This window comes from Miscanthus floridulus, chromosome 8, assembly GCF_019320115.1.
Source record: "Miscanthus floridulus cultivar M001 chromosome 8, ASM1932011v1, whole genome shotgun sequence".
Classification (NCBI taxonomy): Eukaryota; Viridiplantae; Streptophyta; class Magnoliopsida; order Poales; family Poaceae; genus Miscanthus; species Miscanthus floridulus.
Genome location: NC_089587.1, coordinates 49,424,190 through 49,447,966, shown reverse-complemented (window position 1 = coordinate 49,447,966; position 23,777 = coordinate 49,424,190). Strand labels below are relative to the sequence as shown.

At 46.6% G+C, this 23,777-nt stretch overlaps 2 protein-coding genes and 1 pseudogene across 8 annotated transcripts; 1 reads left to right on the top strand and 2 right to left on the bottom strand.

The window, feature by feature from the left end:
* The first annotated feature begins 6,983 nt into the window (after positions 1-6,983).
* Positions 6,984-13,923, top strand: LOC136476325 (BTB/POZ and MATH domain-containing protein 2-like). Of its 6 annotated transcripts, XR_010763527.1 has the most exons (4): positions 6,984-7,121; positions 7,261-8,219; positions 13,093-13,278; positions 13,396-13,923. XR_010763527.1 is itself a non-coding variant. In XM_066474111.1 (3 exons), the coding sequence occupies exons 2-3, from the start codon at positions 7,304-7,306 to the stop codon at positions 13,494-13,496; spliced, it is 1,017 nt and encodes a 338-aa protein (XP_066330208.1). In that variant the 5' UTR covers positions 6,984-7,121; positions 7,261-7,303; the 3' UTR covers positions 13,497-13,923. The 6 variants fall into 6 exon arrangements, 5 of the variants coding, with proteins under 5 accessions (XP_066330208.1, XP_066330207.1, XP_066330209.1 ...); XM_066474111.1 differs by lacking the exon at positions 13,093-13,278; XM_066474110.1 differs by lacking the exons at positions 13,093-13,278; positions 13,396-13,923 and adding an exon at positions 9,096-9,225 and having other exon boundaries at positions 7,261-8,215.
* LOC136476324 (BTB/POZ and MATH domain-containing protein 2-like) lies at positions 11,936-16,224 on the bottom strand. Of its 2 annotated transcripts, XR_010763526.1 has the most exons (3): positions 16,103-16,224; positions 14,806-16,005; positions 11,936-12,020 (listed from the first exon to the last, which is right to left on the bottom strand). XR_010763526.1 is itself a non-coding variant. In XM_066474109.1 (2 exons), exon 2 carries the CDS (start codon positions 15,995-15,997, stop codon positions 14,900-14,902), a length of 1,098 nt encoding a protein of 365 aa, XP_066330206.1. In that variant the 5' UTR covers positions 15,998-16,005; positions 16,103-16,224; the 3' UTR covers positions 14,337-14,899. The 2 variants fall into 2 exon arrangements, 1 of the variants encoding a protein (XP_066330206.1); XM_066474109.1 differs by lacking the exon at positions 11,936-12,020 and having other exon boundaries at positions 14,337-16,005.
* Positions 16,225-18,475: 2,251 nt separating this feature from the next.
* Positions 18,476-19,315, bottom strand: LOC136469023 (BTB/POZ and MATH domain-containing protein 1-like; annotated as a pseudogene).
* Positions 19,316-23,777: the final 4,462 nt, after the last annotated feature.

Here is a 23,777-nt window from a genome sequence, read left to right as displayed (position 1 = left end):
AGCCACCGTCCTTCCCTTTGGTGTTGTCCATGGTGGGGTCAAGGTCCTTGCCCTGCTCCCCTTTGTTGGAGCCTTCGGACAAGAACCGCCTCATTAGGCTGCAGTCCTTGTATAGATGCTTAACCGGAAAGGCATGGTTCGGGCACGGTCCCTCGAGTAATTTTTTGAAATGGTTCGGAGTGCCCTCCGTGGGCTTCTGACCACCCTTGCGGTCAGTAGTAGCCACGAGCGAGTCCTCGCGCCGTTGCTTCTTGTTCTTCCTTTTGGCAGAATGATTGGAGGCGCCTTCACCGGTGCCCTCGTCCCGCGTTGCCTTGCCATCGAGACAATCGAAGATCGCTCCGACCGCCTCCTCTCCTGAGGTGGCTGGTGGCAATGTCTAGGAGTTCCTTGGTGGTTCGCGGGCCCTTATGTCCTAGCTTATGAACTAGAGACTCATAGGTAGTTGAAGGGTCGAGATGGCGACTAGAGGGGGGGTGAATAGTCTTTTCTATTCTAAAATTAATCGCGTCGGCTAACCGATACAAATGCGGAATTAAAACAATCAGTCTAGCCAAGACTATACCCCTCTATATATGTTCACTAGCACCTTGCAAAGATACTAATTATGCAACTAAGGTACCGGGCTAGCTAGAGCTCTCCTAAACAATTCTAGGAGCAAGGTCACACAAACCTATGCCACTAGTACTTTAAACAACAAGGGAGCTCCTACACATGCTAGTAAGCAAAAGCACAAAGCTAACTAAGCTCACTAGCAATGCTCAATAACAAGGCGACCAATGCCTAATTAGAGAGCGCAAATACTTAGTTACACAAACTAAGCAATGTGACTAACAAGGTTACTAAAACCAAATTAGCCACGTAAGGAAGCTACTTCTATGCTACACAAGCAAGAAGGTAATTAGCAAGCTACACAAGCTATCTAATTACAAGAGCAACTACACAAGCTTAATATGTATAAAAGTAATTGCAAGCTTGTGTAATGGGGATGCAAACCAACGGGAAGAACAAGGTTGACACAATGATTTTTCTCCCGAGGTTCACGTGTTTGCCAACACGCTAGTCCCCGTTGTATCGACCGCTCACTTGGTGGTTCGGCGGCTAATTAGCATCACCCGCTAAGCCCGTACGTCGGGCGCCGCAAGAACCCACCCCGATAGTGAGGGTAGCCCAATGACACGCTTTACTAAAGTTGCTCTTCACGACTCCCGCGGGGCGAGCACAAGTACCCCTCACAAGCACTTCTCCGGAGCGCCGCACAAGCTTCTTGCGGGCTTCCACGGAGACCACCACCAAGCCATCTAGGAGGTGGCAACCTCCAAGAGTAACAAGAACCACCGGCTTGCAACTCGATCACCTAGTGCCACTCGATGCAACCTCTCGATGCAATCGCACTAGAATCGCTCACTCACACAATCGAATGATCGCTATCAAGTATGTGTGAGATGGAGGGCTCCTAAGCACTCTCAAGCATGGACACAAAGTCCCCCAAGGTGCTCAGCACCAGCCATGGCCGAAGGCCACTTCTATTTATAGCCCCAAGGGCTAAACTAGCCGTTACCCCTTCACTGGGCAACGGTCAGGCCGACCGGACGCTCCAGTCGTGTTGACCGGACGCTGGACCTCAGCGTCCGGTCGCTCACAGATGACCACGTGTCCTGGTTCCAACTGTCACTTAACTTGACCGGACGCAGCAGCACTCAACTGACCGGACGCTGAACCCCCAGCGTCCGGTCGTTTCCAGTAAGCTCCCGAGCATGACCAGACGCGTCCGGTCGAATGCGATCAGACGCAGCCAGCGTCCGGTCACTCTCCAGCTACTGCTACACTCCACGTCAGCACGACCGGACGCAGCCTGCCAGCGTCCGGTGCATTCAGATCCAGCGTCCGGTCAGTTGACCGACGCCAGCATCTTCGCGACCAACACGTTTTCACTTCTAACTTCTTCACCCTTGCTCCAATGTGCTAACCACAAGAATTTACATCCGGCGTAATAGAAAATAGGCATCCCATTTTCCCGAAAGCGTCGAATCTCGCCTCGCAAGCTCGACGGGAGGGAGAGAGGGACCCAAAACCCATCTCACCCCTGCAAACACCACCTCCTTTGTAAATGTGCCAACACCACCAAGTGTACACCACCATGTGTATGTGTGTTAGCATTTTCACAATCATTTCCCAAAGGATGTTAGCCACTCAACTTGCCACGCCACTCGATTCTAGCGAAAATGCAAAGTTAGATCACTCGAGTGGCACTAGATGACCAATATACAAACAAGTTTGCCCTCTTGATAGTACGGCCATCTATCCTAAACCCGGTCATAAACTTCTCTACACACCTATGACCGGTGAAATGAAATGCCCTAGGTTATACCTTTGCCTTGCGCATTCCATTTCATCTCCTTCAATGTCGATACAACACATGCACCAATACGATCAACAATGATATGATCCACTTCATATCATCACATGATCATATTGGTTCATCGATCTTGACTCTACTTGCTTTTCACCGTTGCCATCATCCATCGGCGCCAAGTCTTGCTCAAGCTTCACCGCCACGTGGTCCATCACTCCAAAGCCTTCGACTTGCCCTTCACGCTTGCAACCGGTCCATCAAGCCAAGTCTTGTCTTGATCTTCTCCACCTAGATCACATGACTCAATGTCATGTCTCATGTGCAATAAGCTCCTTCATCATCACATGTGTGAGCTTTGCAACATCTCCAAGCCATTTTCACCTTCATGGCATATGTTGCTCACACACATGTACCTGTGGACTAATCACCTGTGTATCTTACATAAACACAATTAGTCCACCTAAGTTGTCACTCAATTACCAAAACCAAACAAGGACCTTTTAGTAGTCCCGAACAGGAAAGCTCCTATAACGTTGGTGTCGGCGATGTTAGGTAGCTCGTTGCACTGCCAGGAGAAGCGTTAGATGTACCCATGGAGGGTCTCACCGGCCTTCTGATGGGAGTTTTTGAGGTCCCATGGGTTTCTAGGGTGCTTGTATGTGTCCTGGAAGTTTCCCACAAAGATCTCCTTCAGGTCCATCCAACTCTGGATTCTATTGGACGGCAGGTGTTCCAACCATGCTCGTGCCGAATCGGCCAAGAACAGTGGAAGGTTGAGGATAATGAAGTCATCATTATCTGCACCACCGGCTTGGCAGGCAAGCCGATAGTCTTCGAGCCATAGTCCAGGGTTTGTTCCCTAGAGTACTTTGGGATGTTGGTTGGTGGCCGGTACCTTGGCGGGAAAGCAGCGTTGAGGATGTGTTGGCTGAAAGCCTAAGGACACAGTAGGCCGAGGCTTGAGCTTCGGTCCTCGCCGCTGTTGTAGTGTCCACCGCAATGAGGATGATAGCCACAGCTGGCTCCCTCTCGTGGATCATTGTGGGTACGCCTGCGAGCATCGAGAGTGTTGCGTGCATTGCGATTACGGCTGAGACGCTGATGCACTAGGACTGCGGCGTGCTGCCTACCGCCCTATGGTGCCTGGTGGACCGACACATCCCTGCTGAGATGTCCGGAGAGTGTGCGTTGGCTGGTGTCAAGCTCACATCGTCGAGACAACAAGCTCTCTGCCTGCTGCGCCACCGCACGCTCGAGCAGCGTGCGAATCTCGTGGTGAGCCTGACGATCCTCAGGCGTCGCGGCCTCTAGAAGACCGTGGAGTAGGGCGGCTACAGCGACGATGTTCTGGCTCACCCAAGCGAAGCGAGGGAGGGCTTCATCGTCGGCGATGATCCTCCGGTTCATGTCGTGGGCCATGGCGCGTGCGCACCCACCGTCTCCACAGTGCTCTATCTCCCGATTGAGCTCCGCGCATTCCTGCTCGAACTGGAGTCGTGCTTCCTCGATGTCCCGGTGTCGGGCTTTCAGCTGCTCCACCCCCATGCGAGGTGGGGCCGCTGTCTCCCCCTCGGCCCTGTCGTTGAGGTTGTTCGCCAAGGTAGCCTCCTCCTCAGAGACGCTTTCGACATGTTCCTTGGGGGTACCCACCATGAAGCATTCTTGGAAGGGGTGATGGCTTCCCCTGCTAGAGTCAGAGCTAGAGGGTGACCCCAGCTGCTCTGCGAGGAGGCCATGGAGAGATTCAGTGACGTGTTCAATCATCCCCACGAACTCATTGTTCGTGGGGAATGAGATCATGTGTTGTGCCCCAAGGTGGCTAACGGTCGCCACGACGTTGCAGAGACCGAACAGAAGCACTATCGGGGCGCTCCGTGTGGGGTGTTCTGGAGAGAGGGTGAGGCGGCACGGGTCCTCCCTAGACTGCTGGGGTCCTAGGGAGACACCGAGCTAGCGCTCAAGCCTCCCGTAGTCGAGGCCGATGGAGGGGAGAGGTTGGACAGCGGCGTGAGCCAATGCCAACTCTCCTCCCACTGTGCTGATGAAGTCTAGGTCACCGAAGCGCACGTGTGCACCTGAGACCCAGCTAATTCCATGGCTAGCCATCCGTGGCCTAATGTTAACATTGAAACGTGGAAAGGTCCCCTACCTGGCGTGCCAACTATCGGTGTTTCGAGTAAACACCAACTAGTAAATTTGTATTTATTACGTGTTGGGCCTGGATGGTGTGCTAAAAGACACAAGGTTTATACTGATTCGGGCAGAATGTCTCTACGTCCAGTTTGCTGCTGCTCATGTTATTAGCACTGAAAGGTTCGTAGTAGGGGTACAAACGGTCGAGAGAGGGATAGGTCCCAAGTCTCTGATGGAAAGGGTGAAAGGACGCTGAGAGCTAGGTTGCTGCTTAGCTATATGTTATGTGCTGCGTGGTGTGTTGAATTGATCCATCCCTTTAGTGGGGTGCCCTACCCTCCCTTTTATAGATCAAGGGGGAGCAGGGATTATAGATGGGAGAAAGAGGAAAAACCAGAGGCAGAGAAGGTCCTTCGAAGGTATCGGGTTTTCCTTTTCCTTTGAGCCTGCCCTGCTGACACGGCAGACGGTGCTAGGCATAGCACGTTCGCTGATCCTGATAGGGTCGTGCTCTGGCTTCGTTCAGGAAGTGGTCACGTCCCATCCCACTCCGGCGGGCGACGTGGCGCGCCAAGGTGCCAAGCCACGACCCTACGGGGAGCAGATGGCGTAGAGGCCCCATGGTCGTTACTGTAGATGACATGAGTTTCCTCCTGGACCATAGTGGTTGTCGTATGTTTCCGTCAAGATTCATGTCCGAGGGCAAATACCGGCGCCCATAACACTGTAGGACAAATGTTGGCGCCCACAACACTGTTTTGGCTCTAACATGCCTAGAAGGGCTTAAAGCGCTTGTCTGGTCATATCCTGATGGTACTTTCCTACAGGTGTGCAGGGTATGGTCCTTGGTATTGCGGTTGACTTGAGTGCCCCGCCTTATCTGCGTGCGTAGTTATGAAGGAGCAGCACACAGATGTCGGGTGAGGCGGAGCCAGCCCTCGGACGTCGGGCGAGGCGGAGCCAGCCCTCAGGGGTCGGACGAGGCAGAGCCAGCCCTCAGGGGTTGGACGTGGCGGAGCCAGCCCTCAGGGCTCAGACGAGGCGGAGTTAACACTCGGTCGTTGGGCAAGAGGTGTAGTCGCGTTCTTGTCTATTCAGAACCATCAACGTTTAATGATTATTAGCTCCTCTTTGGGTACCCCAGTATTCGGTCCCCGACAATGCCATTACTATTCGCCTATTCTGAAGCATGCCATTACAATTCTTCGTTTCCCACAAATATGCCGCATAATACGTATAGACATGGCCTGAGCCCAGCTGCAGACGTATACGAAGACGTATACTTCATCGCAGCCTCTCTCCCTATCACTGACACCTGGGCCCCACATGTCATCGTCTTCTTCCATCCCTCCTCATCTTCCCTTGCTGAGCGCATCGATGGCGATGGCGAGAAGCAGCTACATCATGCGACTGAGCAGCAGCAGTAGCATGTGGGTGAGCGGAGCTCACGGCCTAGGCGGCGTGTGGAGGACGCGGCACACGGAGCTCGCGACCGGCGTGAAGCGGGCGAACCAGGCGGTGCATGGAGCACGCGGCCGGGCTCGCGAGCGTGAGGGCGAGCTGCTGCTGCGGGCGTCCGAGCACGCGAGAGGGAGCGGGGGCGCCGGTGGCGAGGCGTGAGCGGCCGCGGGCCATGTCTGCCAGTGTCTGGGAGAGGCCTGGCCGGAGCTCCTGCCGGCCATGGCGTCGGTGCGGGAGGCCGGGCTCAAGGGGCTGCACATTCAGGCCAGCTGCGTAGGAGCTTTGGCGAGGCCCCTTCCCGACTGCAATTTTCATGGAGCTCACCTCCTCATCGGCGTCGCCCGCCTCGACCTCAGCTGCTAGGGAGCCTGCTGCTCCTGGTCGCCGGCAAGTGCGGAGGTGCCGCGAGCTCCTCTCACCCGCGTGCTGCTGTTGCTCGGCCTCGTGCTGCTGCTTCTTCTCGCCATCGCCTTTGACGCGCTCAGCAAGGGAAGATGAGGAGGGAAGGAAGAAGAAGATGACATGTGGAGCCCGCGTGTCACTGACAGGGAGAGAGGCTGTGATGAAGTATACGTCTTCGTATACGACTGCAGCTGGGTCCAGGCCGTGTTCATACGTATTATGTGGCATATTTGTGGGAAACGAAGAATTATAATGGCATGCTTCAAAATAGACGAATAGTAATGGTGTTTCTTCAAACATCAAAAATTATAATGGCATAAATCCAAATAACCCTAATTTTTTTTTTGCAATGGCTGATAATGAAATCAGCAATTTCAATGGCACACAGAGAAGTCACAAAATTTCTAATGGCGCTAAGGTAATTGGCTCATCTTCTAATATATATTCAGTTAAATCTTAAAAAATTGACTCATATTATAATATAACATGTGCAGTTATTTAGGATGGAGGGACTAACTTATGTGCTTGGCATTCTGACGTTATATTGTGGAGGTCGGTGTGAACAGTTTAGATGGCAAAAGAAAATACTATATATATCGGAATCTAGATTATCAACGACACCAGCAAATACCGAAAATAAGGGGTAAAAAAATAGAAACCCGCCTCCTGCAGTCTCATCGACTTCGTCGGTTGACCCTCGTTCCCTCCGCCGCCGCTGCGAGCCGACTCCCGGGACGACGAAGATTGCTTTCCACCGTCCTCTCTTAAGGTCCGCCCTCACCCACTTACTCCCCATCTGAAAAGAATGTTCACTCAATGCCTCTCCTCGTCTTCTCCTCAACAAAAGTTGCATCTTTTCTCTTCGTTTATTTAATCTGACCAATTCTTGGAATTAATCCTTGCCGCAGTCCGCAGGAGGATGTCGGCCGTACCCAAGAAGACATCGTCGAGATGCATCACAGTAGCGGAGACGGGCAGCCACACGTTCAAGGTCGTCGGTTACAGCCTTCAGAAGGGCACCGGCGTCGCGGCGGCTATGACTGGGCCATCCGATTCTACCCCGACGGCCCATCCACCGAGTCGGAAGAGTACGTCACAATCTGCCTCGAGCTCATGACCAGCAACGCCACGGCGCGCGCAAGCTACCACCTGCGATTGGCCAGCCAACAGAGCCCCCTGTGTTGGTGGGGCTGTAAAAGCGGTCCGAGGCTGTTCAAGTCGTGCGATGTTACACGCTTCCGTCCGCGGAACTGGAATTTCATACTGAGAAGTGATCTCGAGGAGGAATCATCCTCTTTCCTTGTCGATGATAACATCAGGATCGAATGCGAAGTTACCGTCATCAGAGAACCGCAGCTGTCTGAAACCAGGGTGGAATCTGAAATCGAGGTGCCACCGTGTGACATGATGGAACAATTTGGCAAGCTATTGGAGCAGAAGAAGGGAGCAGATGTCTCGTTCATTGTGGGCGGTGACTCCTTTGAGGTGCACAAGATTGTCCTCGCAGCGCGGTCACCTGTCTTCATGGCTGAGTTCTATGGCCGAATGCGCGAGTCAGGAATGCGCTCTGTGACCGTCGAAGACATGCAGCCTGATGTTTTCAGGGCGCTGCTGCACTTCATCTATACAGATTTGTTACCTGACATGGATGATCTTGACAGAGATGAGTACAGTGAGATGATCTGGCATTTGCTTCTGGCTTCTGATAGATATGCCATGGAAAGGCTGAAGTTGATTTGCCAAAGTATCCTTAGTAAAAATCTGGACGTGGAGACGGTGGCAACTACATTGGCTTTAGCTGATCAGCAAAATTGTGAAAGGCTTAAAGCTGCTTGCGTCGAATTTATCGGCGCTTCAAAGGATGTGAGTAAGTCTCAAAAGAAGCTGTCCTTCTGTCTTGGTAGATTTATATGAGAAAACCAGTAAGCTTTTTAAAACTTAGACAAGTTGCTCATCCTGAACTGAATTTGGCTAGTTAATTAATTTTGTCAGAAGGTCATATGAGGGACTTAATTTATAGTGACCTGTTTCAGAAGAGCAGCTCTCCAACTTCAGTCAGTGGGTGGTTAGTTTAGTTATTAGATGGAGATGATCTGCCACTTCTGTGTTCCTTTTTTTTATCTTGTTGGACCTAGTGCTCTGTGTGACACCAACTTCTCCTAGGTTATACTATTTATACCGTCAAAGTCTGGGGATCGATGAAACCCCCATAATTAGTCCAGGTTTGAAGGCTGGCACAAAACTTCTTAAGAACTAAATCTGGAGACATCTCTCCCCCTGGTCGAGTTTTTTTTTTCTGCTGTCTAACAGTACATAAATATGTGGAATTCTCAAATTCTCATCAATGTAATGAAAAAGGTGCAGCGAAGAAAAGGATGTGGTTCTTGGAACAAAGAAGCATAGATAGGAATGACAACTCTTATGCCATCAATCATAATGTGAAGTTTTATCTATATATTTTAGTGCTATTTTAGTGTTAATGTTAACTATATTACCGTTAAAATGTATAGATACATGAACAGTCTGGCAGAGTGGCACATAATTATTCAGTAGCTGTATTAGGAGGACACATCTGTGTTGAAATTGTGATCTCCCGGCTATTTCTTTAGTCAGTAAGATAAAGGGATGGAATGGGGAAGAAACACCCTGAACCATCCCGTTTGCCCACGTGGGCAATAGAAAGGGGTGGAAAGACCCCTCAAACCTTTTTGTTTAACCCTGATTCGGGATACGGACCTAATAGGTTTCAGTCCCCCGGTGTGCGGCGTTATATATATTGGAGAAAGGTCCCATAAGGAACGTAACTAAGACCAAAAGCCCATTACCCTGTCCTACCGATCAAGGACCACGCTGAAACACCGAGAAGGACCCACACATGCTCTACAGAAGACCTAGAACCAAGAACAGAGATGGGGAGCTCATCTGGTGAAGGTATGTCCATGAATCCCATCTCATGTTGTGGTTCTATCTTGAGATAGATGATCCAACACAAGTAACAATCTGCATACTAAATTGCTAGTTTAATCAGGATTCATGCCTGGGGAAGTATCTAGTAAATTTAACAATTTGCGTACTAAATTGCTAGTTTCATCTGGATTCATGCCTGGGTAAGTATCTAGTAAATTTATGGACTTATAATATATTTATTGATCACACATGGAATTTTGTGGTGTTCCATGGTGGTGTTTTTACCTTGTGATACTCCTTTTATATAGCCCGTTTCTGCTTTTCATCCAGCGATCCTCAAAATATGCTTGTTTAAACTGCAGCTTTAAAAGAATGTCACTATAGTTTAACAGTTTGGTGATCTATCATCTACAGATTTATACTTGTTGGAATATATGTGGAAATAATTTACAAGGCAGATCCTCAAAAAAGTTTTTTATCTCAAGTTAGGTTGCTTTTCTTATAAGAGAGGAGGAACTATAGGATATCGCCTTTTTCTAGTAGTATATTTATGTCATTTATGGGTTCTGTCCAAAATCGGTTGAGTTGTTGCTAGCTAACAGGTTCTGTAAAATACATGTATTTGTCTCCCTATTTCTTGTAAATATAAAGCTAGGCAGAGTTGCTCCCTGGCTCTTTGCAAGAGGAAAAAGAAAGTTAAGATGAGCATAGCAATTGCTGTTTTAAAGATTTTCTTCAATTGTTTATGTTTGACGTCTTTTGGATAATCTCAACCATAACATAGAGGAACACCGTTTTTATATTAGCGCCCATGAAATTTGTACAAATCTTAGCCATGAGGCTTTTGATATGAGCATGGCAAATAATCCTTCCCTGCATGATGTCAACCAAGTCTTCTTTCCCGACACAACCGAAAACTCAAGGGTTAAGTTATGGAGTAATGAAACATTGCCCAATATTGACGGATGTGAAAGAACAACTACTTTTTCTTTATAAATTGTGACCTTCATTTACACAATTATACCATATACTATAGATCATATATTCATATGCCGTCATGTAGCTTGACTTGACTACAGCCTGGAAAATGAGAATGATGGTCATATGTCATGTTTGTTGGATTATTTACAAGCGGTGTTCAAGCTTTTATTTTTGCAACGTTAGCCGTAGCCTATATAGGTGAATCCATGGAAGGTCATCATTAAATTTAACTATTTTACTAAATCGTTTATATGGGTGCAGCATAGCATGTGAGTGCATGCTAGTAGTACTATGAGTTGATTACTTGGCTGTTGGCTCTAAACTACAATGGTGTTTATTATTATTGGCTTGCATACTGGATTAGGTAAAACTAGAAGAGATCGTGTGAGATTCATAGTGTTTTATTGTTTTTCAAGCTATTACCTAGTTCCAAGTGCTAAAAATATCATGTCTTTTAGACACATTTTGAAATCTTAAAACATCAGGTTTTCTAAGACGGTGGAGTATTTCGTAAGTAACAGAGAATGGGCAATGTTATGGTTTTAATTGATTTCACTTGGCTCCACCTACATGAACGCACACATGGCTTTATTTCAAAACCGCCCCTTGAATTGGATAGATCTCTAGGTGCAGTTTTCTTAACGAAACCGTCCCTAAAAATGGATTTGCAGGAGCGGTTCGTTTGCTACAATGCTCCCTGCCATAGTTCTAGACGATTTCTTATGTGCCTCTATTAAAAATGAGTCATCTATAAAAAAAAATTGTACTAGTGTTCTTAACCCTGCAGCTGCTTTATTTCAGAGCCAAGCTTCCCCGGCCAATCTACAACCACAAGCATGCTGTTTTCTTCCTTATAGATTGCCAGGATCAGCTGCAATCAGCAATATATTTTAGCAAATATTTGTGAAACAAATCCATATTTGAAAAACATATTGTTGCACAACATGTTGAAGCAGCTCAGACATGCAACCAACCTGATGTCTGAGCAACTAGAGAGCAACTGCAACAAGTTCACCGACCACAAGGCTGATAAATCAAACTATTTAGCAGAAAAACGAACCACCAAGATTCCAAGAAGCCTCTCTGGCACATCAAGGACGACCAACGGAATTCCGACCACTTAATCAAACGGACAACTCCCAGCAATTGTCATGTGAGGCAACTCTTCAGGTAGACAATAACGGAGCGGTTTGCGAGCAGAGCAAGTGATACAGCAATGCCACATGACGGACTCCTAAACCATCAACAAACCCACCAACGTTGTGTTTCTTCCAGGTGTTCTTTTGGCCTTGCTTGCCAGCCTGCTACTTTTATGTAGGCTGGCGTTAGTGCTAACTGCTAACCAAAACAGGTGTTGTGCAATCTTCTACTGAGCTAGGTTCAACTGCCAAGGGTGTCAACGGGGCTGTCAGATGCGTGATGAATTGATCAATATCAAGGACCCTAGAGATCTTAATTGATGGTGGTGGGGGCATTGCTGATGGGGTCGACTGATCGGCTCCTAGGACAGAGTTAAGTGTCTCCTCTGTAGCGTCCCCTCCTGAGAGCTCGGTGGAACATCTCCAAGGTCCATCACATTTATTCGATCAGCCTCCTCAGCCATCACAGTTTCCACCTTAGGTGAGGAACACTCAGCGTCCACTACACCCTATAGAGTAGTAGAGTCTAGAATCCTCCAATATCCCTGTTCGGTTGCTTGCTTCGGCAGCACTGCAACTGCATATAGTCACTGTAGCTAGTGTTTAGTGTCTTGCACCATCGGCAGCGGCAGCAGCTGCTGCTGCAAAACCAAGCAGCCAAACTATTATATATAATAACATTGGATAATCTTTTTTTTTGGTCAAAACGTAGCATAAACACGGGTACTCACATACACTCAACCTTATGAATATAGGCAAGTAAACTCTACTCTTATAAGCACCTATGAGAGATTGTACCGACAGATTTTAAGATTGATGAGACATTATAGATGTACCTTTATCAATAAAACACATCGAAATAGTAGCACCATTAAATCCTGAAATAAATCTTGGACACCATAAAAACCTAATCAACTGAGCTACTTTCAATTCACACAACTTCAAACAATGACACCTAATTAATGATCATAGAAACTATCCCAGTTTCTGGGTTGGAACTTGCGAAGAGAGGCTGGCCCAACAAAAAAAAAACGGCCAAACTAATATGTAGATATCGTGCTAGTGTCATTGATTCCCCAATGACCGGAGAAAAAAAAAACCTGCATGGTCCATATGAGCCTGAAGAAAATAGAAAATCAGCATAGCAACATTTTGGTCCACGAAAGCAATCATATATGACAAACTACCATTACATTTAGGATCAATCTAGAGGAAGTGTTCGGCAAATGCTTAACGCCACTTTTCGCGTGGGTTCAACAAACGAGCCCATGCTAGATGACAGCAAGAGTACAAGCAGAAAAGAAGCTATTCAATAAACAGAGGAATTGCTGATAGTGTGGCGGTTTCTTATACAGAACAGACGACCCAACTAGCAATACTTTTGCTGACTGTTTTTTGCAATATTACTGCACTAATAAAACTGAAGTTGGGAGTCATGAGAGTTTCTCTTTCAAATGTTGGTCATAAATTTGTCTACATAAGGAAAATTAGCTAGGAATTCAGAACTGCAGATCAAAACCTTGATCCCTCCAAAATGAAGCATTTCATCATAAACCCGTAGCTCCTATGTGTTTCAATATATAGCTTCTCAATTTTACTATATGGAAATTGGTACCATAAGTTTCGGTATATGACTCAAACGAGTATGAACTCAGAGATTCATGAGAATCAACAGAAAACTGAACACTAACTGTGCTATGCGCCACACGTAAGGAATGCGATAGACTTTTGGAGTGCACTCTACATTGGTATGGACAATTGGACATTGCTTCCAGCTGAATATAGAAAAGACTTCTCCAATTATCTGGTCAATGAGTAGTCATACCAAAAGGAAGGGCTTTCATGAAGACGCTCTACAGCTTATAAATATCTGAGAATGCAATCTACCCGCCAGCTGAGGTAGTCAAAACAAGATGCTTCATGTTTACCACCATAGAATCTACAGGTTATACTGACGTAATCGCATCAACAGTTCTGGAATTCTAAAGAAACCCTGTTATTCTTTGACCTTTTCAGGTCATACGACAATGAGCAGGAATGGGCCCTTTCTTTGTGCTCAACCGAAGGGAACGAATAGTCAGACAAACAAGCAAGATTTTCATCAAGATGCTTTCTAAAGCTTATTTGGATGTGAATTTAAAGCTCAGAAATTATCAACATATTTTGGCATGCTTTCACTTCATTCAGAGGGAAAGGCAACGTACGAATATTGACCTCTTTACTTTTTATTGTATGAGAAGTACCTGAAGACACTTACCTTTAAACATGGTATTCACTATTGGTTGGCACCATTGGAGAGAAACGGTATTCAGCGTTCACTAAAGGAGCTAAGGTAATGGAGATTGGAGAGCAGATTTAAATTACAAATATGTGTAGCTTTGAAGCTTAGTACATTATTTATTCAGGCTTATATTTATATTTTCCATATACTACAACAATTTTTAAGAGTTATATGGTGTGCTCATTAGTATAAGAGATGCGTTTGGTTGAGGTCATTGTTCTGCTATATACAAAGGGTGCTAATATATGCTTAGATATATGAGCGTGTGGGTCTGTTTTTGTAAGGATTCTTGCCCCTTTTTCTTCTTAATATAAAGATATGCATCCCTCTTGCGTGTTCGATAATAAAAAAGTATAAGAAATACGTAACATTATCTGCTATCCAGAATTACACTCAGTAGCTCACAATACAATAGCAGAAAAATGCCTACTTTCTCACAAAAACAACAGTAAAATAAGCATAGAAAAGCATATAACTTTCTGTTCCTTGACACATGTGTAGAGCAATAAACGGTTTGCTTTTGGAGTTAGATTCCATATACCATTTAATTGGAATTTAACTGGTACAGTACACACCCAAATTTCAGTAACTTTTTCAGGCTCAATTATGAATTAGCTACAAACAAAATTATCCCAGAAAAATCAAAATACTGCAATGCTGTGGTTGACTATTCAAACCAACTCATTTCTCCAATTGTGTATTCATGTTCTATAATATAAAACTGCGGTTCATAAAAAGTTTCGAAAAAAAATGGCCATGTTATGTCATGGCTCACCGTAATCAGTACCGGAGGGGTGAGACTGAGCCATGCCATTAAAGGGCTGTGGTGATGTGGCTCAATTTCTGCCCTGTTGTGCCATTCCGACATCTGAAAGTGAGGGTGCGAAACCACCTCTATGCTCACAAAGTATTTTCCGAAAATGATAAGTAGATATGCTTGCAGCACCAAGCATTATCTACAACATTACATATGAAGATATTCTGTTTTGAATTAACCCAACTGATACTAGTTCCCTCAATGACATGCTACTGTCATGTGCTGTTTCATTACAAAAGGTGTTAGGGTAGTGTCACACATTGAGGCTGAACTACATGCGCATATAATATTTTGATAAAAGGTACAGAAATTTAAGTACTAAACTTACCAGCCATTGGCCCGAGTTAGAATGATCTTCTCTAGGAAAACCAGCATGCTATTCAGATAAATTAGGAATTAAGCTACATATTCATTGACGTACTTCAGTTGGGTTGGCAACCTGTCTTGCGATACTTGCTTCTCTTCTCCAGTGCATCTACTAGGATCGAAGGGCAAGTTCTTTTGAGAGTTGCATAACCCTCTGTTTCCACCAGAGCATCAATCTCATCTGAAGAGGCCATAAACTCGATGCAAACTTCTTTGAGACGGTTGCAGTTATGCTGATCGGCTAAAGCCAGTGTAGTGGCCACATTCTCCACGTCAAGATACTTGACAAGAATGCTTGCACACAACAACTTCAACCTATCCATAGCGTATCTATCTGCAGCAACAAGTAAAAGCTTGACAATCTCACAATATTCATCCTCATTATCAAGATCATCCCATTCAAATGACAGTTCATCAGTATAAATAAATTTCAGCAGGACCTTGAAAACATCAGGCTGCATGTCGTCTACAGTTATCTTCTGGGCCCTACTCTCCTTCATCTGTCCATACAGCTGCGCCTTAAAGACAGGGGACCGTGTGGCAAGCACGATCTTGTGTGCAGGGAAAGTCTCACCTCCAACACAGAATGTGACATCTGCTCCTTCCTTCTCCGACAGTAATTTTCCAAAATGTTCTGGTAAGTCCGTGTCCGGCACTTCGATCTCAAAGTCCCCTGTGGTTTCCACCCACGATTCCTTGACAACCGTGACGGTACACTCAATCTTCAGGCAATCGTCCACGATGTAGCCAGCTGATTTACACTCCAGCTTATTTCTTTTGCTTATGACGATCCTTGGGGTGAAGCAATTTCCATTGCAAGAATTGAACACTCTAAAGGTGGTTTCCCGATACACAGTTTCTGGCAACCCTGTAGTCTGGTTAACCAAACTCAGGTCATAGGACGCCCGCACCTCAGCGTTCTTGCTCACGAGCACAAGCGAGACGACCACAGAATCTTTGGTAGCCTCGGTAGATCCGTCCGGGTAGAAGCGGATGGCCCAATCGTAGCCGCCGACGGTGAAGATGCCCGACCGGATGGAGTTGCCGATGCCTCTGCCCTTCTTGAGGGTGTACCCGATAATCTTGAACAAATGCGTACCCGTCTCCTCTTCCGTGGTGTGACTCGACTCCGTCCTCTTGGGTTCGGAGCCCATCCTTCTCCCTGCAGGTTACAAGATCCAAAAACAATCGTCGGGAAGGGGTTTCCTTGAAAAAGAGTCACCTTTCTTTGTGGCAAGAGGAGGCGGCGGCGGCAAAACCTGGGTGAAGGATGGGCGAGGAAGTGAGCGGCAGCAGGCGGAGGCGGCGACGAGGGAGGAGGATGGCGAGGAGCCGGCTCCTGGGAAAAGGGAAGTTTTGCTTCGGGGAACGTGAGCGGCGATTTCAGCGAATGTGGAGGAGGAAGGACCGAGGACTGAAGAGTTATTGGGCGTGATCGCCAGGCTCAGAGTCTATAGATGGGCCAAATGGGCCGTTCGGCACGACACGAGCTCGGGTCCGCTGAGGCACGGCACGTCTGACTTTCAGGCATGGGCATGGCCCTTTAAACCTGGGGCCCGTCCATCGGCACGGCGAGTACGGCATGTTCATACCGGCTCAGGCCCAAGCGTTGGTTGAGCGATGGCCTGGGGTGGATTTTTTATTTTTAATTAATTTTTTAACATTTATTTTAAAATAGTCTCACTTATTTTTTTTTATAATCATTTTGGTCGCATCAATACGCCTGGCGCGATGAAATCACGTTGTCACGCCATCACGTTTGGCATGGCAGTAGTGTTTTGTCACGCCAATAGGAATAGTGTTACAAACTCAATCTTAGAAAAATCATATATTTTTCATACGATGTCAGTGAAGATGATTTTTATATAAAAGTTGTATCTCGACAAAATCTACAACTTTGTAGTTTTGAGTTTTTCCATTTGAGGTCGCTAAGATGCTTAAAATAACAATAAAGTCTCAACAACATAATAATCGTGTACAACCGTTTGTCGTCGTAGAAAAGTAATGCCTTTATTGTATGGTGTCAAAGGAATACATTGGTCTAGCATTTTGTTTGGTTTGAAAATGAGAACCAATTTTGTAAATTATGTAATAACGAACAAGAAAATCCAAGGCATCTATGCAAAGATTGCACCTACAGCAAAAGAGTTTAGGCAATCATCGGTGCGTGGGTGGAACTTAGCACCACAGGTGAGTACAAACTTATAGTCGGTCTACAAATGTTGGAGAAAATGGAGAAGAGAATAATTGATAAGGACAGAAGAAAGAGTCCGACATGATCTTAATATATTTCTGGTGGAACATATGGAAGGAAGAAAATGAAGAACATTTCAACACAAAGAGCTACAACCATCGAAGTGCCTACCTAATCAAAGAAGACACTCGATAGTATTCCATAGCATTTGAAAATGATCAAGATGGATAACAAGCAGGCATTTTTAGTCTTGTGTGGACAGATGTTGTTCGACTAGTTGTGCTTTCATTGTGTGCCTTTTGGGTTCTCGTGTTTTGTAAATATTATGTATATCTTTTTTAACTTTCTCCTACTAAAGCTTTTGCTGACCCTTCCAAAAAAAGTATGAGAACCAATTATGCAAATAGGACAATAACTCCTAAAATCACTTATCAATAGCGAAGTCAATTTCCATAATCACATGGACCATATCTACCAAAAAATTGTCTTGCATATTATGAACAAGTAAACATAGGATAATCATAATTCCTAGAACCAGAAACCAAGGCGCTCTCATCTGCAGTCCTAAAATAACTCCACATGCCATTAACCAACAAAGTTTTGGATCCATCTTGGAAGTCAATAACCATTTGGGCAACTAAAAATTTGTTTCCAAATAAAACTTGCATTGTGCTAGTTATAAAACCATAGAATTGCATTTAAGATTTCTACATGATACTGATGATATAGTAACAAAGATAATTGCATTTCTATGTCAATTTCTAGGAAACAACAGAAAAACAAGCGCCATCAGTGCACGTACTTGTGTTTTAGTGCACTAGATCTAGGACACTAAGACCAGAGATACCCCATTTTTTGCATTATGTTTAACTGAAATTTGACTGCTGATTAATAACCAGATAACCCAATTTCAGCTAACTTCAGCCTCAAAGGACATATATGATTGACTATCAACAGGATTATCCCAGAGATTACACTACTGCATGGACTCTAATGGTTCATCAACGAAAACCATATATTCGCCAAGATGTTGTATCTGTGTGTGCTATAATACAAAACGAGGTATCATAAAGCACATAAACTCAAATAAGGCATGTTTGCATCACATGGGCCTCAAAGAATTATCAGCAAGATTGCATACAAAGCTTTATCTGTCAATTTAATGTAATGTAATTGACATTATGATAACATCACTGTGTTCCTTCATTGACTTGCTACTGTTTGATATTGTAGTTTTGCATTACAGAAGTTGTGACAGTGACATGGCCAAACATTGATTCTTAATCCAGTAGCTCGATAAGGTATGCAACATAGTTTAAGAAGCTAATTAAACTTGAACTTACGATCCACATATTCTAGTCACCATAGAGTACTCTAGTAAAACAAAAAAATAAGAATAAACTGCCTACTCGCCATAGGTAATTAATGAAATGGTGATCTATATTTTGCGGCACCGGCTTGTCTTCTCCGGTACATCAACTATGACAGAAGGGCATGTTCTTTTAAGATTTGCATAACCTTGAGTGGCCACAACAGCTCTCATCCTATCTAAAGAGTCCATAAACTCAATGCACATGTCTCTAAGGCTCTTGCAGTTATGCTGATCCGCTAAGGCAAGTGTAGTTGCCACAGTCTCCACACGAAGGTGCTCGACAAGAACACTTGCACCCAATAGCTTCAACCTGTCCATGGCATATCTATCTGCAGCTACAAGTAAATGCTTGATCATCTCACTGTAATCATCAACGTCGATTTCATCATCAAAGACAGCCAGCACATCAGTATAGATGAAATTCAGCAGGGACTTGAAAACATCAGGCTACACGTCTTCCACGGCCACGCACCGTGCCTTGGTCTCCTTCATCTTTCCATACAGTTGTACCTTAAACACGGGGGATCGCGTGGCGAGTACAATCTTGTGTGCTGGGAAAGTCTCTCCTCGAACACTGAAAATCACATCTGCTTCTTCTTCGTCCAACAACAGCCTACTAAAATGCTCTAATAGATCTAAGGGTAGCACTTGAATTTCGAAGCCCCCCTTGGTTTTGCATAGCTCGGAATCCCTGACGACTATGAAATCACATTGAATGTTCATGCGATCGTTCTGGATGTAGCCATTCGATGGAAGCTCCAGCTTGCGTTCTCTTGCAACAAAATAGTTGCGCGCGACAAACATGGTTGCAGTGGAATCGGAACACATAATACTCTCCGATCGACTTTCAATCTGGTTCACCAGAAACTGATCGTAGAATGCCCTCACCTTGGCGCCCTTGTCCATGAATACCAGAGCGACAGAAGCGAACATCCTGGTGCCCTCAGTGACTCCATCAGGGTAGAAGCGGATGGCCTAGGAGTGGTCGCCGACGGTGAAGATGGCTAACTGGACGAAGTTGACGATGCCCATGCCCCTCTTCAGGCTATACCCGACGATCTCGAATGTGTGCGTGCCCATCTCCACCTGAGCGGTGCATCTTGACGTTGTCAGCTTGGATTGGGTTGCAAAATCGTCCCTGCAGCCAGGATATATAGCAAGAGCTTAGCGCAACAAGTTACTTTAAAAGAAGCACCTTTCTATGGATGGTGGAGGCGAACGTTGGAAGGGAGATGTGATTGTTGTCGTCGTCATCGTCGGTGGTGGTGGCAACGGCGGCGACAAAGGGGCGATGGGGCACTAGGGAAGTTGGGAGGGACAAGAGAGATTAGATGGCAGCCACCAAACTTATAGTAGAAGGAAAACATTAAGTAGGTTTGGAACTGGATCTTCTGTGGCACGGGCAATGTAGTGTATGCATGGTTGATACGGTCGCTCTGTAAACCTTTTTGGACTGTAGCATTTGTTTTGTAGCTTCATTTCTGGACCGCTTGTTTTCGATTGGCCGGTTCAATCACCCATTTGTAGCTACTGTAGAATCCCGATGCTACTTTAGCTATGGTATAGTTTGAAAATTGCTACTCCCACTATTTATTATATTTATAATTATATAAGGTATGTGTTGAGTGGGGGTGGTCTTCAATGTGTTCCTTAGTGGTGGTGTCCAGCTTATATTGGGGATGGAAACAAATTTGACATCAGTTTACTAGGTATAGACACAATGTCCAAACTACTATTTTAAATGGATAAATAACCATTGTACCCTTACACAAAATAATTGGCTAGATCTGGCTTTTTTTAACGAGCCAGAGGTCTAACTTAGAGGAAAGGAGGGAGGAAGGAATGAAGAGAGAAGGGGCAGAGTGGTGCCAGCTCTCTCCATGTCAGAAAGGGACAAGGGGAAGGGGAAATGGTGTGGGGCATGACAGCACGTAGGGTTGGGGCTCACGTCTTGTTTAGTGGTGAAAGAGCAAAAGGAGCAGGTGTCGAGTAGGCCAGTAGGCACGCATGGGTTGCTAGCTGTTGTGGTTGTCTTGTGGGTCCATAAGGATATGGAACTAGGGAAAGCGAGAGGCATGGGCATGGTTGTTCGTGGAGCGCATAAGGCAAGGGTGAAGGAAGTGGCGAAGCTAGAGCAAATGGGTGGGGGTGCACAACTTCATCATAAATATAGTGACCCATGTGATGTTCAAACAAGTAGCATGACTAACTCACAATTTTAATACCAAAAATTAATTTCCAATAATGGCAATGTGATTTTGGTCAAAACATAAGTAAATTGGTAGAAGCAAGGGCAATAACACTCACCGTTTATAACAAAATAAAGACGACATTAATCACTGTAGTGTAGTGATTCAAAGAATGCCAAAACAATGAACAAAAGATGTCCCATATAGCAAAATATGTGATCGAGCCTAAAGAAAAGAGAACAAATAGAACAAATAGATCAATTATTTAGCAAAGAAAATGTAGAATTATCCTGGCTAGCAAGGTCCATTCTCCAAGTATTTTCTTCTCACCTTTTCTCTTAGCTTCAGATGATAAGCATCAATTTCTTTTTTCAAACCGGGGTCATATTTAGTCTCCTCGTCCCAATTGATTTCATCCGGGGCCTTGTTTAGATTGCAAGTTTTTTCACTCTCTCTTCATCACATTAAATCTTTAGACACATGCATGGAGTATTAAATGTAGATAAAAAAATAATTAATTACACAGTTTGATTGTAAATTACGAGACGAATCTTTTGAGCCTAGTTAGGCCATGATTGGACAATAATTGTCAAATACAAACGAAAGTGCTACAGTGCCAAATACGGATTCCTAACATCAATCTAAACAAGGCCCGGAGATGAAATTCTATTAGCATCGATTATGTGTTGAGCTTTCCATTTTTAATACCTCTCCATGATTACCTATAATTCATTTATTTGCATAACCAAATTGCAGTTCATAATTTCACATATAATTAATTTCATTGAGGAACGAGGATTAACTGTACTCACCGTCAACCGTCAGGGACACAGGAACGCCGGATGCAGGAAGTAGTGAAGTACAGAGTACCGTACGCAGGGGCGCAGGGCGGCCAGCTGGCGATTCCAGACGCTCGCCTCCAGGGGCCTGCTCGGCTCGGTGCCTGGCTGCGGGCTGCCAGCTGCCTGGGCAGGACGAGGGCGGCGCAGGGACGGCAGGCCGCAGCCGCAGGGGCGCGCGGCGACGGCGGCGTGGCGTGGCGTGCGCGGCGGTGCGGGCGAGGCAGGCGAGGCATCCGCGTGGGCTTTTGGGCTGGTTGGGGGTGCCTCGTTTTGGGCCATGGGGTGCCTATAGGGCCAAATTCTTCTACTCCTAATGTTTTGTCTGGGCACCCACAGGCCTTAACTGGGTTTCGACCTGGGAGAAGGGCGAGTGGGGGTGGCATGGAGCAGACACTGTTTGTAATGGTTCGCGTCTGTATGTGACAGGAGAGCGGGGGAGGCTGTGCAAGGTAGTTGATGGCATTTCGTGGACACTAAGCCATTGCCAGGCCTGCATTATGGATTGGAGATAGAGGAATAGGTTTTGGGCCAGATTCATCCTATGCTGTTTTTCGTATTTCTGCTGTTATAATTAAGTGTCTGATTTTAAATTAAATACTCCTCAAGCAAACACATGTCATAAGAAACAAATCATTATTGTGAAACATGTATTTGTAAATATGGGATGCATAGGCTATTAGTAACACTGGAGCTGTTATTGATTTTGCATCTACTTCTTATGGGTGTCAAGGGCCTCCGCGCTCAAGGTCGCCGGACCTCGACTACGCAACTCATAGTTCCGGTCCGTGGTAGCCGGCAGGGTTATACCCCCACGCCGTGTCCTCGCTGGCTGGGTTATACCCCCTGACCGGCGGCTTGAGAGGCTGAGAGGGAGAGAGAAGATAGGCAACTGATTCTTCATTGATTTCTCCAAAGTGCGATTACAACTTATATGGCCAAGGACCCAAACTAAAGGAAGTAACAAACTCCATAATTTAAGGAACTAATAACAGAAAGCTCTCCTACTTTCTTTCCTAGCCACTAACGGAGCCTGAGCCTTGCGCCTCCTCCTCCCGCGTGGCTGTTGCTCGTTCCAGGGCGCGGCGCACGTCACGGGCACGACGCCGTCTCACATATGTGCGCCCGACCATGACATCTCCCTCTCCGTCGAGAGTCAGCTCGTCCTCGAGCTGGAAGGAGGGAAACCTGGTGCGGAACGTGTCGGTGTCCTCCCATGTCGACGATGCGGCGGAGCAGTCCTTCCACTTGATGAGCACCTGTGGGACGCCCCGGGCGAGACGGTAGCGCACCGCGCGTTCCGGCTCTGGGTCGACGGCGCCATGACGAAGGGGCGGTAGCGGTGGCACAGCAGCGGGTGGGTTGCCATGGAACTTCTTTAGGAGGCCCACATGGAAGACATCGTGGATGCGGGCACCTGCCGGTAGAGCAAGACGCACAGCCACCTCATTGATGAGCTCGACGACGCGGTACGGCCCGACGAAGCGAGGCTTTAGCTTGCCCCCTGTAGCTGGCGGCAGCGAGGACGCTGCTCGTTGGCGAAGACGCAGAAGCGCCCAGTCTCCCACCTGGTAGCTCACTTGACGGTGGTGGCGATCATATTGCAGCTTCTGCACGGACTGCGCCTGCTCCAGGCGATAGCGGACATCGGCCAGGAACTCTTCGCGTTCCGCCATTGTTTTAGCGACCGCGTGCACCCTGGTGTCGCCCGGCTCATAGGACCTGATCGAGGGCGGGTCGCGCCCGTACACCACACGGAAAGGGGTGTCGCGCAAGGAAGACTGAAACGCCGTGTTGAAGAGATACTCCGCCCACGGAAGCCACCTGACCCACTGGCGAGGTCGGTCCCCTGTCAAACACCTCAAGTACATGACAATGACGCGGTTGGCCGACTCGGACTGCCCATCGGACTGAGGGTGAAAGGCCGTCGTCATGTGGAGCTTGGTGCCCATCAAGCGCATGAGCTCCCGCCAAAAGGAGGACGTGAAAACCGCGTCCCGATCCGAGACAATGGACTGGGGAACGCCATGCAGACGAACGATGTCGGTGAAGAAGGCCTGAGCGACTGATTCAGCAGAGTATGGGTGCGCCAACGGGATGAAATGACAGTACTTGCTGAATCTGTCCACCACGGTGAGGATCACTGACTTGCCACGGACGCGAGGAAGAGCCTCCACAAAATCAAGGGCGATGTCAGTCCAGACACCCTGTGGCACCGGTAGAGGAAGAAGTAGGCCGGCCGGCTGGAGGTGCTCGGACTTATACTGCTGACACACCGTGCATTCGCGGACCATGTCTTGGACGAGCTGCTTCATATTAGGGAAGTGGAAGTCACGCCGT